This window comes from Anser anser (genome assembly GCF_964211835.1).
Source record: "Anser anser genome assembly, contig: HAP1_SCAFFOLD_64, whole genome shotgun sequence".
NCBI lineage: Eukaryota > Metazoa > Chordata > Aves > Anseriformes > Anatidae > Anser > Anser anser.
Window position 1 is genome coordinate 567,170 of NW_028153592.1, and position 15,934 is coordinate 583,103.

The 15,934-nt window shown below is 54.8% G+C and overlaps 1 protein-coding gene across 1 annotated transcript; it reads right to left on the minus strand.

The window, feature by feature from the left end:
• Window positions 1–12,105: 12,105 nt before the first annotated feature.
• On the minus strand, window positions 12,106–13,047 carry LOC310891860 (olfactory receptor 14C36-like; the record flags this gene model as incomplete). The annotated part of the gene is made up of 1 exon (XM_083854090.1): window positions 12,106–13,047. The coding sequence occupies one exon, from the start codon at window positions 13,045–13,047 to the stop codon at window positions 12,106–12,108; it is 942 nt and encodes a 313-aa protein (XP_083710216.1).
• Window positions 13,048–15,934: the final 2,887 nt, after the last annotated feature.

The window sequence follows — 15,934 nt, forward strand, 5'->3', positions numbered from 1 at the left end:
TTCTCCTTGCAGCGATTCAACAGCCAACATGCTTGGACTCCCCGTCCTCCAGCCCAGCCCAGGAGCAAGGAGGTCAGGAAGAGGTGGAGGAAGGCTGAGAACCCTGCCCCAGCAGAGGAGTTGGGAGCAGCAGCCAAGCTGGAGAGACTCCAGCCTGAGTAAGTGTGTGCCGGCTCCGTTCCCGTCCTGGGGCACTCGAGTAGCTCTTGAGTGATGTCAGGACATGTCCAGGAGCCCGGTCCCTGAGTCCTGGGCTTGCCTCTGACACCCTTTGATTCCTCCTAAAGCGGGCATGACCTTGGTTACCGCCAAGGCCTAAAACTCATCACAGGTTGGAAGGGTGGGTGCACGTGGCACCGCATGGCTGCAGGGTCTGGATGAGGGGAGAGGCAGAAGGGGTGTCTGACAGAGGCTGAGGGATCCCTTTCTGCTGTGGAGGCACTCCCACCTTCCTGCCCTCTGCCCACCTCCCTGCCCCCTGCCCAGCCCAGCCCAGCTTCTCATGCTGGGCTGGCCCCAGGGCAGTGTCCGGAGCAGGCTGCTGCAGGGCTCTGGGCACTGCCACCACAGCCCCAGTCCCTCTGAAGGGCACGGCAGCTCCTGGGGGCACAGAGGGCTCAGCCCCACAGATGGGACATCCGAGGCACAAGCCAGCCCCTGGGAGGCCTGCAGCCCCTCCGTGCCATCCCTGGGGGTCTTCAGGCAGCTCCTCCTGCCCCAGGGCCAGGGCAGCCGGGCCTGAGCTGCTGCAGCCAGAAAGGGTTTGCTGGTCCCATTCCTTCCTCATCAGCTGAGATCAGGTCTCAGACAAAGAAGAGGCTGTAGCTGCATTTAGTTTGCTTAAATATGCTGAGAGCCTGGGGATAGCTGCTGCCGAGAGGCAAAACCCCTCTCTCAGCAGAAGGGATGAGGAACAAAGCCTTCATCCTGTTAGCCTGATCTCACAGTGATACCCAGGCACAAAGCTGCCAGGCTGGCACCATGACTGTGGCAGGGTGCCGCCCCGGCCAGCAACAAGCAGCATTTCAGGAGCATCCAGCCCTATTGCTTCTTGTGCAAGTGACTGGCCGCCTTCCCGAGCCTGTCGGGCTTCTCGTGCATTCGACACCGCAAAGAAAAGGGAAGACAAGGCGGTGAGGCACAGGGAGCGAGCAAAGGCAGGGGCGGGCAGGGGCGCCCCGGGCACACGGGCCGGGTCCCCCCCTCAGGCCCCGAGACGCCCCCAGCCCGCCCACGACCCCTAAGATGGCGGCGCCCGCCCTGCCTGGTCAGGCGGTCGCACGGTTGCCATGGCAGCGAGCCCCAGGCAGCCGGCAGGGGGTGGGGCTCCCTTTGCCTGGCGGCTCTGGCAGCCAATCGGCGCCCGGCAACCGGTGCTGCTTCTTTCCTCTGCTCTCACTTCCGCGCTCTCCTCCTGGGCCTTGTGTTGGGTTGGGCCCGATTGCTCCTGGAGCTTGGGCACAGTGCTGCTGGGTGGCAGTCCTGTGACTGCAGGCGGGGACGAGCAAGGGATAAGTCTTTGCCACAGCATTTGCATCACGTGAAGGGAAGCTGCTCGGGATAGCACCTGAGGGCTTGGGTCTTCTTGCGCAGTTGCTGTCAAACACACTCACCAGAAAACAGACTCTAAATAGGGACCTTGTTTTGCTTGTTTCTACACGGGCTCGGGGTGATAAGGGACGTTTTTAGCCTAGAGCAGAGGAGGGTCTGAAGGGATCTCACCAATGCCTATAAATACGAGAAGAAGGTGGTTTTTCTCATATTTGTTTTTCCCCTTATATTTGTTGGTTTATTTCTTTGTCTTCTTTCTTATGAAGTTGTTACCCATCTGAACCCCCGAGTTCTCACACTTTTACCTTTTTCAATTCTCTCATTCATCCTGCTGTGAGGGGAGAGGGGAAAAAATGGCTGTGCGGTGCTTAGGTGCCTGGCAGGTTATACAGCATCAGTCCCTGTGTGTCTTCCCTTCCTCGTGCATGCTGTCTCCCACTGAATCCCACAGGAGCTGCAGAGTCATCTTTTGCCTGTGGACATCTTAATTCGGTACTGTCCCTGTGGGTGACTCCAGCTTGACTGATCTCTCCCTTTGTGAGGCTCCAGTCACTGCCTACCCTGGGCAAATGCTGTTCCCAGTTGAACCGGTTTGTGTGTGCTCAGCTGTATCCGTGTGTGCACGTTTGTGTGTGTGTACAAGACGGTGTGTTTATGTACACACATGGGCGTATTTGCTTGCTAGCGCAAGAGTGTTGGGTATTCTGGGGCAAATTCTCCTGGTTGCTGATGCAACAAGAAGCTGGGCTGGATCTTAGGGCTGAGGGACCTTTCTTGATGGCCTGAGGGGATGGTATATGGAGCATCAGGATGTTCTCAGTAGGCTCTCTTTTCCCATGGGGCTTGCAGAGGCTTCCAGCCATGCAGAGATCCAAGGATGTTGCAAGGATCCAAGGGCTTGCTCTTTCTGTGATCACAGCTTCACTCCAGTCCTTCAGGTGTACGTGAGCTGAGAAGCCTCGTCCGGTGGTGACTTTTGAGGTAAGGGCCAACAGATAGCTTGGGGGAAACTGTCTCAAGGATGCGTGCTGGCCCTAGGAACTGCAGGACAGAAGCAAACAGACACAGCTGCACAGGGTGAGAAGTAGACCCAGCTGGGTTGGGATCACTGCTGCCAAACCCTCTCACTGGGTTCCATGGTTGTGGCAGCTTCAGGCAGCTCCCCGTTAATTTCCTGGACGATGTCCTCTGCCCTGACGGTTGTGGGACAGTCACGGCTGTGTACCTCAGTGACTGTTCACCATTTCTGCTGTCATCAGACACCAACAGCTTACTCCTAAATCCTACCCTCGGTCTCTCACAGCTCACAAAATGAGCTTTTTCTTTGCCTTATCCGTGGAGCAACAGGCTTTTCGGGGAGCAGCTGCTCAGCCCTGGTCTTGGCACCAGCTTTGAAAGAAGAACCAAGTCTTCAAGAAGAGCACTGGGGAGATGCAATTTTATTAGGCAGACGCTATCACAGAGTTTACTCTGGCCTGCTGTTATACACATATTATAAAGCCTCGAGAGTAAACAGAACAGTTTCATTCCGCAGTAGGTGGCCGAAGAATAAAGAAACATATTTCTAAGAAATTAGTAAATGCAAATGATACTGAGGATAAAAACTTCAATAATGATAAACAAGGAGCAGGCCTGCAAGGGAAGTCATTTGTGTAGATCATTTAAATTTATCACTAATCAGAAATATCCATGCAATCACTTTCCTAACAGCACTCTTAAGCTCCTTGTTTCTCATGCTGTAGATGAGGGGGTTCAATGCCGGTGGCACAACTGAGTACAGAACTGCCACCACCAGGTCCAGAGATGGTGAGATGGAGGGGGACTTCAGGTAGGCAAATATGGTCATGCTGAGAAACAGGGAGGCCACGGCCAGGTGAGGGAGGCACGTGGAAAAGGCTTTGAGCTGTCCCTGCTCAGAGGGCATCCTCAGTACAGCCCTGAAAATCTGCACATAGGACAGCACGATGAAAACGAAACAGCCAGACGCTAAACAGAATCCAACCATAATTATCCAAACTTCCCTGAGGTAGGAGTTTGAGCAGGAGAGCTTGAGGATCTTTGGAACTTCACAGAAGAACTGGTCCACAGCATTGCCTTGGCAAAGTGTCAGAGAAAATGCATTAGCAGTGTGCAGCACAGCATGGAGAAAGCCACTGCCCCAGGCAGCTGCTGCCATCTGGGCACAAGCTCTGCTGCCCAGGAGGCTCCCGTAGTGCAGGGGCTTGCAGATGGCAACGTAGCGGTCGTAGGACATGACAGTGAGAAGATAACACTCTGCTGAAAACAAAAAGAAAAAGAAAAAGACCTGGGCAGCACATCCTGTGTAGGAAATGGCCCTGGTGTCCCAGAGGGAATTGACCACGGCTTTGGGGAGAGTGGTGGAGATGCAGCCCAGGTCGAGGAGGGCGAGGTCGAGGAGGAAGAAGTACATGGGGGTGTGGAGGCGGTGGTCGCAGGCTGCGGCGGTGAGGATGAGGCCGTTGCCCAGGAGGGCAGCCAGGTAGATGGCCAGGAAGAGCGCGAAGTGCAGGAGCTGCAGCTCCCGCGTGTCTGCGAATGGCAGGAGGAGGAACTCGCTGATGGAGCTGCTGTTGGACATCTGATGCCTGTTGGGTATGGAGATCTGTACATGTAGTAAAAGGCAATGAAAAGTTAGGACAGGTTTCTCTGAGTGAACCCTATGCCATTCCTTGTAGACCTCCCCCTGCCATACTCCAATGCTTTTTGTTTCTCTGCTGGAATCTTTCATTTAGCTCCATGACATGAGCTTCATTTTTAAGGTTCAGTGTGCGATGAGGAGCAGGGGCCTCTGCTGCTGGTCTCGCGAGGGAATCAGTCCTGACCCAGTGCAGGGAGTACACAGGAACATAGCAGGAGGGCAAGGTTTTATTTTCAGATTTTGTCAGATGAAATGAATGCCCAGCCTATCTGGGCAATATGTTTCAGTACCTCGCCTCCCTCTGAGTGAAGAATTTCCTCCTAATCTCTAATCTAAATCTCCCCGCTTTTAGTTTAAAAACATTCCCCTGATCCTGTCATGATTTGATTGATCAAAAAAATAGCTCTCCATATTTTTAGAAGACCCCTTTAAATGCGGAAAAGCTGCAGTGAGGTCACCCTGCTCAGCCCCAGCTCTCTCAGCCTTTCTTCGAAGGAGAGGTGCTCCAGCATGCTGATCATCTTCATGTCAGCATGTTAACATCTGCATTCCGCTGCTACATAATGTAGTTGGCAGAAAGGAGTTTTAGGGGCAATGTTTTATACACATTCTCTTCCCCCTCTTCATGCCCACACAGTGTTCTCTGAAGTCAGAAATCCTGAGCATTTCTGCTGCACTCACAGGGAATGGTTGTGAGACCTGAGAGGCAAAGGGATTCCCTGTGGCTCAGAGCAGAGTGAGGGAGCTGGCTGGACTTGTCCCCAGCTGCCTGAGCTTTTGTAGATGGAGGGCAATCACATTTATGTTACCCTGAAAAGAAGCCAGATGCTGCTGAGACCAGATGAATCCACTGCCAATCTGTCAATGCCCAGCCTTTCTCAAGGGACCTGAACAAGGTCTCAGCACCACACCTCTAGTCAAGGACTAGAGGGGACCCCAGGGTCCCGAGGGGGCCTCGGTACTCCGTATCCGAGTACATTCTGGAAGAGCTGAAGCGGAGTAAGGTGGGCTGGTGTCCTGGGCCCTGCAGAGCAATCCCTGCTCGAGCACCATGGCAGTGCTCTGAGACTGCCCGGGGTGCCCGGAGCAGCTTCTTGGCCAGCTGGGAGAGAAACCAAGGCCAGATGTGCTCTGCCTCTCAGGTGTTTGGCACACCCTAGGGCTTCACTCTTCCCTGCGGCCTGAGTGGGGAGGGCGAGCAGAGAGATGGGGGAATATCCTGGCTCCGTGCCTAGGACAGTTGCTGGCAGTCAGTCCCAGGCCTAATCCGTGTGCTGGAAACCTCCGGGCGCTTCTCTAGCCAAGGGATGTTGGCAAATCCTGTGAGGGGGGTGACGAAAGAAACAGAGGATGCGGCTCTTTTGCAAAGCTTTCCAAAGTGCCCCACCTTGCCCCATTGTCCCTGAGGAGCGGGCAGGGCACAGAGCAGTGTCCCCCTGCTCTGACAGTCATCCCTTTTCCCGTCTCTCAAGAACTCCCTCCTCGGCCTTTCTGTCTTTTCTGTGTGCAGGGCGTTTGGGTTGCGGGACTCGGGACCTTTGGTGTTGTCCGAGAGCAGTTCCATGGCAAAGAAGAGCTGCTCTTGATTCGAAGACCTTTCTTCCAGCTGGACATCGATGAGTTGTGGCTGGAGGAGATCTACTGTCCCACTGAGATCCTCCCTGGTGAGAAGGCAGCAGCCCCCCTCTTCCTGCCCCATGTCCGCAACGGTTTGTTCTCCCTGCTCTTTGGAAAGGCCTGGGAGAAGTAGAGGATTGTCTCCGACGGTCAGGGTACAGCTTGAGTTCCCCCAAAAGAAACTGTGCCCCAGGAGCAGTTCGTCTGAGCGACCCTTTCTCTGGGAACTTGTTCTGAATGTTGCAAGCAACTTGGGCTTGCTGTGGCAGTGAGGATGTTGCTTCTCCTTGCAGATGGTGTCAAGATCGAGCCGCTGAACTGCGTGCAGCTATCGCGAGCCACCTCCTTCCCACTGCACGTGGTGAAGAACTGTGTGCAAGAGACCATCCTCTTGTACTGCTTCCTCCTGAGGAGCAAGGAGCACGTCCCCTTTGCCTTCAGGGACATTGGTGTTCTGACGTGCGAAGATGGTTTCCCGTGCATGAAGTTTTATCTGGACTGTGTCAAACGTCTGGAGAGCACTGCGGGCCTTGTTGCACTGCTCCACAGTGTAAGTTGGTGAGGTTTTGAGGGCTACTTCAGTTTCTTTGGGAATCCTAGTGAAGGGTGAGGAATCCGACCGCTGTTGGCCAGCCCGGACATGGCAGGCCAGTCAAATGCCCTTCCCCTCGCTTGCCCCCTTAGCTGCTTTCTCCGTTAACAAAGAGAGTTTCTTCTGAGCATCTGGGCGCTTGCCCCTGCAAAAAGCCTGGCAGTGTTACTGTACAGCCTCCATATTCTGCCATGCAGCTCCTCCAGAGCAGAACAAAGGTTCATGGAAGAGGCTTTGGAGGAGGGCTTTGGAGAGAAGGCTTTCTTTTGGCTTGGGAGACAGGTTTGCTTCCTGTCAATGAGAGCCGTGAGAAAACCGCCTCAGAAACCCTCCAGCAGGTCTGTGTCTCTTTGCAGAGAATGTGGCCGGCACATCTGACCGCCTTCAGTGGCGAGACCACCGCTCGTGGGATCCAGATGTTCCCAAGGTGAGTGCATTTCCTCCGCAGCCCTTGGCTGACCCAGCGGGAGGCTTCCTGGGAAAGTTTCTTTCAGGCATTTTTTTCAAACGCTATCCCAAACGTTGTGGCAGGCACAAGAGAGTGCTGAGGTAGGGAGATGGCATGACTGCCCTCCTTACCTGACGGCTTTCTCTGATGCTACTGGCTCCGCAGCGATAACCTGTTTTCCACCCATGAGCGCACCGTGTTTCAGGGCCACAGAGGAGAAGCTGAAGTAAAGCCCGGGTGGGCCATAATGGTGTCTCTCGGCTCCTGTCCTTGCGCAAGACACTGCTCCTCTCCTTCTTCCACCAAAAAGGGCCTGGATGCGGGCATCCCGAGCCTTCCTGAAGGCAGGTGGTGCCACAGCTTCGCGTTTGGCTCTCTCTGTCTCTGCTGAAGTGAACACAGCCAGTCCAATACGCCCGCTCGTTGTGGAACTGCCGTCTGCTGCAGAGGCTGACGCAGCTTGCGAGCTTGGACTGGAGACTGAATTCCCCTGGGCTCATGCAGCCTCCTCCTGGTGTCTGTTTGCAGTGTGCTCCCCCCGTGTCCGGGCAGCTCCCCCGGGACGAAGAAGGCAGACAGGCAGGAAACAGCTCCTCGAGCCAAGTCCACCACTGTTATAAATGACTGAGTCCCAAATAGGATTACAATCAAAGTTTACAATTTATTAAACGAATAGAGGCGAGCAAACAGCGCTGGGTGCGCCGGGAGTCTCTGCTCCACCAGGACGCACACCTGTTACGTAAGGCGGCTGGTTTTTATGCTCCTAGGCTAATACATATTCATTACTACTTCTAGAAGAGGCAGGGTTATTATAATTGGTTTCCCGAATCCAAAGTCCTCCCAGGTGCGCCTGCTTATCAGTCTCTGTTAGTCTCTTGGGGGCCGCTCAGACGGGGAGGCTCATATTCTTCCTCCTTATCTAGTGGTCTCTTGGCCGGCTGTCAGAAGTTACTGCACGTCCGTGCAGAGTCAGCAGGTTTTCTCTGAAGAAATCCCTTTGTTCTCTTATCACCTAAACCCAGGCCTCAATGTTAACCCTTCAAATCCCTTAGTGGCACGAATTGCTGGACCATTCCTTACAACCACCACTGCGCTCCCTGCTCCTGAAGCCTCCAGGAGAGCGCTGCAGGTACCTGCTCTGCCTTGCTGCAATGACCGTGCTGTTTGGGCCTGTGCAAAAGCCTCTTTGTGTGGAGCGATCCCGAGCAGGTCCCTTGGGATGCGTTCATTTCCACGTTTGTTACCTCCTTCATCTCTTCCTCAGGAGACAGAAGGTGGCGTCCCGCACACCTTCCCTGCCTCTTACTGCCTCCCGTGTTGCCATGAGCCACTTCATTTTGACCAGGGGCCATGGAAAAGGAACAAGGCCTTTCTGGGTCATTGATGGCAGAGGGCTTTGGTCACCGCGGGCTGTTCAGCTGTGTTTGTCACGAGTTGAGGAGCCTGGCCTAGCTTCAGGGCCCCTCATCCTGGAGGGTCGAAGCACTGCTGACAGACCGGCTGAGGCGAGGGGGCAGGAGTGCGGGTTAGGCCTGAGGGACAGCTGAGACCAATCCTGTCTGCTGTTGTGTTTTTGTTTTGTTTTTTTTTCCTCCAGGAGGTCTGGAACCTGTCTTCACAGTGGGACCAAACAGACAGCTCATGGCCCACGTACCGAAAGCTACAAGAGCAAGCCCGGGCAGAAATGGCTGCATGGGAAGCCTGGTCTGAGGGGGAGGACCAACAGATACCCCAGCTACTGGCAGTGATCAACAGCGCTGAGAACAGCAGCGATCCTCTCCGCCAGGGCTCCGAGGGCGGCAGGTCCCAGGGTGGTGGGAGCAGGACGGGCACCAGGCCGCAGGGCAGGGCTTTGCCTGCTCCTCCCTGTGAGGGAGAGGTTGTCAGCAGAAAGGGAGGGATAAAAGCAGCAGCCAGACGTGGGCTGGCAGCGCCGAGTCGCCTGGTTCCCAGGTCCTGTTGCAGGGCCCTTTCAAGAGGTCCTCTGGGAAACAGCACCTGTGTGTCCAGTCCTGTTTGATGAGAGCGTCTTCTCCTTGCAGCGATTCAACAGCCAACATGCTTGGACTCCCCGTCCTCCAGCCCAGCCCAGGAGCAAGGAGGTCAGGAAGAGGTGGAGGAAGGCTGAGAACCCTGCCCCAGCAGAGGAGTTGGGAGCAGCAGCCAAGCTGGAGAGACTCCAGCCTGAGTAAGTGTGTGCCGGCTCCGTTCCCGTCCTGGGGCACTCGAGTAGCTCTTGAGTGATGTCAGGACATGTCCAGGAGCCCGGTCCCTGAGTCCTGGGCTTGCCTCTGACACCCTTTGATTCCTCCTAAAGCGGGCATGACCTTGGTTACCGCCAAGGCCTAAAACTCATCACAGGTTGGAAGGGTGGGTGCACGTGGCACCGCATGGCTGCAGGGTCTGGATGAGGGGAGAGGCAGAAGGGGTGTCTGACAGAGGCTGAGGGATCCCTTTCTGCTGTGGAGGCACTCCCACCTTCCTGCCCTCTGCCCACCTCCCTGCCCCCTGCCCAGCCCAGCCCAGCTTCTCATGCTGGGCTGGCCCCAGGGCAGTGTCCGGAGCAGGCTGCTGCAGGGCTCTGGGCACTGCCACCACAGCCCCAGTCCCTCTGAAGGGCACGGCAGCTCCTGGGGGCACAGAGGGCTCAGCCCCACAGATGGGACATCCGAGGCACAAGCCAGCCCCTGGGAGGCCTGCAGCCCCTCCGTGCCATCCCTGGGGGTCTTCAGGCAGCTCCTCCTGCCCCAGGGCCAGGGCAGCCGGGCCTGAGCTGCTGCAGCCAGAAAGGGTTTGCTGGTCCCATTCCTTCCTCATCAGCTGAGATCAGGTCTCAGACAAAGAAGAGGCTGTAGCTGCATTTAGTTTGCTTAAATATGCTGAGAGCCTGGGGATAGCTGCTGCCGAGAGGCAAAACCCCTCTCTCAGCAGAAGGGATGAGGAACAAAGCCTTCATCCTGTTAGCCTGATCTCACAGTGATACCCAGGCACAAAGCTGCCAGGCTGGCACCATGACTGTGGCAGGGTGCCGCCCCGGCCAGCAACAAGCAGCATTTCAGGAGCATCCAGCCCTATTGCTTCTTGTGCAAGTGACTGGCCGCCTTCCCGAGCCTGTCGGGCTTCTCGTGCATTCGACACCGCAAAGAAAAGGGAAGACAAGGCGGTGAGGCACAGGGAGCGAGCAAAGGCAGGGGCGGGCAGGGGCGCCCCGGGCACACGGGCCGGGTCCCCCCCTCAGGCCCCGAGACGCCCCCAGCCCGCCCACGACCCCTAAGATGGCGGCGCCCGCCCTGCCTGGTCAGGCGGTCGCACGGTTGCCATGGCAGCGAGCCCCAGGCAGCCGGCAGGGGGTGGGGCTCCCTTTGCCTGGCGGCTCTGGCAGCCAATCGGCGCCCGGCAACCGGTGCTGCTTCTTTCCTCTGCTCTCACTTCCGCGCTCTCCTCCTGGGCCTTGTGTTGGGTTGGGCCCGATTGCTCCTGGAGCTTGGGCACAGTGCTGCTGGGTGGCAGTCCTGTGACTGCAGGCGGGGACGAGCAAGGGATAAGTCTTTGCCACAGCATTTGCATCACGTGAAGGGAAGCTGCTCGGGATAGCACCTGAGGGCTTGGGTCTTCTTGCGCAGTTGCTGTCAAACACACTCACCAGAAAACAGACTCTAAATAGGGACCTTGTTTTGCTTGTTTCTACACGGGCTCAGGGTGATAAGGGACGTTTTTAGCCTAGAGCAGAGGAGGGTCTGAAGGGATCTCACCAATGCCTATAAATACGAGAAGAAGGTGGTTTTTCTCGTATTTGTTTTTCCCCTTATATTTGTTGGTTTATTTCTTTGTCTTCTTTCTTATGAAGTTGTTACCCATCTGAACCCCCGAGTTCTCACACTTTTACCTTTTTCAATTCTCTCATTCATCCTGCTGTGAGGGGAGAGGGGAAAAAATGGCTGTGCGGTGCTTAGGTGCCTGGCAGGTTATACAGCATCAGTCCCTGTGTGTCTTCCCTTCCTCGTGCATGCTGTCTCCCACTGAATCCCACAGGAGCTGCAGAGTCATCTTTTGCCTGTGGACATCTTAATTCGGTACTGTCCCTGTGGGTGACTCCAGCTTGACTGATCTCTCCCTTTGTGAGGCTCCAGTCACTGCCTACCCTGGGCAAATGCTGTTCCCAGTTGAACCGGTTTGTGTGTGCTCAGCTGTATCCGTGTGTGCACGTTTGTGTGTGTGTACAAGACGGTGTGTTTATGTACACACATGGGCGTATTTGCTTGCTAGCGCAAGAGTGTTGGGTATTCTGGGGCAATTTCTCCTGGTTGCTGATGCAACAAGAAGCTGGGCTGGATCTTAGGGCTGAGGGACCTTTCTTGATGGCCTGAGGGGATGGTATATGGAGCATCAGGATGTTCTCAGTAGGCTCTCTTTTCCCATGGGGCTTGCAGAGGCTTCCAGCCATGCAGAGATCCAAGGATGTTGCAAGGATCCAAGGGCTTGCTCTTTCTGTGATCACAGCTTCACTCCAGTCCTTCAGGTGTACGTGAGCTGAGAAGCCTCGTCCGGTGGTGACTTTTGAGGTAAGGGCCAACAGATAGCTTGGGGGAAACTGTCTCAAGGATGCGTGCTGGCCCTAGGAACTGCAGGACAGAAGCAAACAGACACAGCTGCACAGGGTGAGAAGTAGACCCAGCTGGGTTGGGATCACTGCTGCCAAACCCTCTCACTGGGTTCCATGGTTGTGGCAGCTTCAGGCAGCTCCCCGTTAATTTCCTGGACGATGTCCTCTGCCCTGACGGTTGTGGGACAGTCACGGCTGTGTACCTCAGTGACTGTTCACCATTTCTGCTGTCATCAGACACCAACAGCTTACTCCTAAATCCTACCCTCGGTCTCTCACAGCTCACAAAATGAGCTTTTTCTTTGCCTTATCCGTGGAGCAACAGGCTTTTCGGGGAGCAGCTGCTCAGCCCTGGTCTTGGCACCAGCTTTGAAAGAAGAACCAAGTCTTCAAGAAGAGCACTGGGGAGATGCAATTTTATTAGGCAGACGCTATCACAGAGTTTACTCTGGCCTGCTGTTATACACATATTATAAAGCCTCGAGAGTAAACAGAACAGTTTCATTCCGCAGTAGGTGGCCGAAGAATAAAGAAACATATTTCTAAGAAATTAGTAAATGCAAATGATACTGAGGATAAAAACTTCAATAATGATAAACAAGGAGCAGGCCTGCAAGGGAAGTCATTTGTGTAGATCATTTAAATTTATCACTAATCAGAAATATCCATGCAATCACTTTCCTAACAGCACTCTTAAGCTCCTTGTTTCTCATGCTGTAGATGAGGGGGTTCAATGCCGGTGGCACAACTGAGTACAGAACTGCCACCACCAGGTCCAGAGATGGTGAGATGGAGGGGGACTTCAGGTAGGCAAATATGGTCATGCTGAGAAACAGGGAGGCCACGGCCAGGTGAGGGAGGCACGTGGAAAAGGCTTTGAGCTGTCCCTGCTCAGAGGGCATCCTCAGTACAGCCCTGAAAATCTGCACATAGGACAGCACGATGAAAACGAAACAGCCAGACGCTAAACAGAATCCAACCATAATTATCCAAACTTCCCTGAGGTAGGAGTTTGAGCAGGAGAGCTTGAGGATCTTTGGAACTTCACAGAAGAACTGGTCCACAGCATTGCCTTGGCAAAGTGTCAGAGAAAATGCATTAGCAGTGTGCAGCACAGCATGGAGAAAGCCACTGCCCCAGGCAGCTGCTGCCATCTGGGCACAAGCTCTGCTGCCCAGGAGGCTCCCGTAGTGCAGGGGCTTGCAGATGGCAACGTAGCGGTCGTAGGACATGACAGTGAGAAGATAACACTCTGCTGAAAACAAAAAGAAAAAGAAAAAGACCTGGGCAGCACATCCTGTGTAGGAAATGGCCCTGGTGTCCCAGAGGGAATTGACCACGGCTTTGGGGAGAGTGGTGGAGATGCAGCCCAGGTCGAGGAGGGCGAGGTCGAGGAGGAAGAAGTACATGGGGGTGTGGAGGCGGTGGTCGCAGGCTGCGGCGGTGAGGATGAGGCCGTTGCCCAGGAGGGCAGCCAGGTAGATGGCCAGGAAGAGCGCGAAGTGCAGGAGCTGCAGCTCCCGCGTGTCTGCGAATGGCAGGAGGAGGAACTCGCTGATGGAGCTGCTGTTGGACATCTGATGCCTGTTGGGTATGGAGATCTGTACATGTAGTAAAAGGCAATGAAAAGTTAGGACAGGTTTCTCTGAGTGAACCCTATGCCATTCCTTGTAGACCTCCCCCTGCCATACTCCAATGCTTTTTGTTTCTCTGCTGGAATCTTTCATTTAGCTCCATGACATGAGCTTCATTTTTAAGGTTCAGTGTGCGATGAGGAGCAGGGGCCTCTGCTGCTGGTCTCGCGAGGGAATCAGTCCTGACCCAGTGCAGGGAGTACACAGGAACATAGCAGGAGGGCAAGGTTTTATTTTCAGATTTTGTCAGATGAAATGAATGCCCAGCCTATCTGGGCAATATGTTTCAGTACCTCGCCTCCCTCTGAGTGAAGAATTTCCTCCTAATCTCTAATCTAAATCTCCCCGCTTTTAGTTTAAAAACATTCCCCTGATCCTGTCATGATTTGATTGATCAAAAAAATAGCTCTCCATATTTTTAGAAGACCCCTTTAAATGCGGAAAAGCTGCAGTGAGGTCACCCTGCTCAGCCCCAGCTCTCTCAGCCTTTCTTCGAAGGAGAGGTGCTCCAGCATGCTGATCATCTTCATGTCAGCATGTTAACATCTGCATTCCGCTGCTACATAATGTAGTTGGCAGAAAGGAGTTTTAGGGGCAATGTTTTATACACATTCTCTTCCCCCTCTTCATGCCCACACAGTGTTCTCTGAAGTCAGAAATCCTGAGCATTTCTGCTGCACTCACAGGGAATGGTTGTGAGACCTGAGAGGCAAAGGGATTCCCTGTGGCTCAGAGCAGAGTGAGGGAGCTGGCTGGACTTGTCCCCAGCTGCCTGAGCTTTTGTAGATGGAGGGCAATCACATTTATGTTACCCTGAAAAGAAGCCAGATGCTGCTGAGACCAGATGAATCCACTGCCAATCTGTCAATGCCCAGCCTTTCTCAAGGGACCTGAACAAGGTCTCAGCACCACACCTCTAGTCAAGGACTAGAGGGGACCCCAGGGTCCCGAGGGGGCCTCGGTACTCCGTATCCGAGTACATTCTGGAAGAGCTGAAGCGGAGTAAGGTGGGCTGGTGTCCTGGGCCCTGCAGAGCAATCCCTGCTCGAGCACCATGGCAGTGCTCTGAGACTGCCCGGGGTGCCCGGAGCAGCTTCTTGGCCAGCTGGGAGAGAAACCAAGGCCAGATGTGCTCTGCCTCTCAGGTGTTTGGCACACCCTAGGGCTTCACTCTTCCCTGCGGCCTGAGTGGGGAGGGCGAGCAGAGAGATGGGGGAATATCCTGGCTCCGTGCCTAGGACAGTTGCTGGCAGTCAGTCCCAGGCCTAATCCGTGTGCTGGAAACCTCCGGGCGCTTCTCTAGCCAAGGGATGTTGGCAAATCCTGTGAGGGGGGTGACGAAAGAAACAGAGGATGCGGCTCTTTTGCAAAGCTTTCCAAAGTGCCCCACCTTGCCCCATTGTCCCTGAGGAGCGGGCAGGGCACAGAGCAGTGTCCCCCTGCTCTGACAGTCATCCCTTTTCCCGTCTCTCAAGAACTCCCTCCTCGGCCTTTCTGTCTTTTCTGTGTGCAGGGCGTTTGGGTTGCGGGACTCGGGACCTTTGGTGTTGTCCGAGAGCAGTTCCATGGCAAAGAAGAGCTGCTCTTGATTCGAAGACCTTTCTTCCAGCTGGACATCGATGAGTTGTGGCTGGAGGAGATCTACTGTCCCACTGAGATCCTCCCTGGTGAGAAGGCAGCAGCCCCCCTCTTCCTGCCCCATGTCCGCAACGGTTTGTTCTCCCTGCTCTTTGGAAAGGCCTGGGAGAAGTAGAGGATTGTCTCCGACGGTCAGGGTACAGCTTGAGTTCCCCCAAAAGAAACTGTGCCCCAGGAGCAGTTCGTCTGAGCGACCCTTTCTCTGGGAACTTGTTCTGAATGTTGCAAGCAACTTGGGCTTGCTGTGGCAGTGAGGATGTTGCTTCTCCTTGCAGATGGTGTCAAGATCGAGCCGCTGAACTGCGTGCAGCTATCGCGAGCCACCTCCTTCCCACTGCACGTGGTGAAGAACTGTGTGCAAGAGACCATCCTCTTGTACTGCTTCCTCCTGAGGAGCAAGGAGCACGTCCCCTTTGCCTTCAGGGACATTGGTGTTCTGACGTGCGAAGATGGTTTCCCGTGCATGAAGTTTTATCTGGACTGTGTCAAACGTCTGGAGAGCACTGCGGGCCTTGTTGCACTGCTCCACAGTGTAAGTTGGTGAGGTTTTGAGGGCTACTTCAGTTTCTTTGGGAATCCTAGTGAAGGGTGAGGAATCCGACCGCTGTTGGCCAGCCCGGACATGGCAGGCCAGTCAAATGCCCTTCCCCTCGCTTGCCCCCTTAGCTGCTTTCTCCGTTAACAAAGAGAGTTTCTTCTGAGCATCTGGGCGCTTGCCCCTGCAAAAAGCCTGGCAGTGTTACTGTACAGCCTCCATATTCTGCCATGCAGCTCCTCCAGAGCAGAACAAAGGTTCATGGAAGAGGCTTTGGAGGAGGACTTTGGAGAGAAGGCTTTCTTTTGGCTTGGGAGACAGGTTTGCTTCCTGTCAATGAGAGCCGTGAGAAAACCGCCTCAGAAACCCTCCAGCAGGTCTGTGTCTCTTTGCAGAGAATGTGGCCGGCACATCTGACCGCCTTCAGTGGCGAGACCACCGCTCGTGGGATCCAGATGTTCCCAAGGTGAGTGCATTTCCTCCGCAGCCCTTGGCTGACCCAGCGGGAGGCTTCCTGGGAAAGTTTCTTTCAGGCATTTTTTTCAAACGCTATCCCAAACGTTGTGGCAGGCACAAGAGAGTGCTGAGGTAGGGAGATGGCATGACTGCCCTCCTTACCTGACGGCTTTCTCTGATGCTACTGGCTCCGCAGCGATA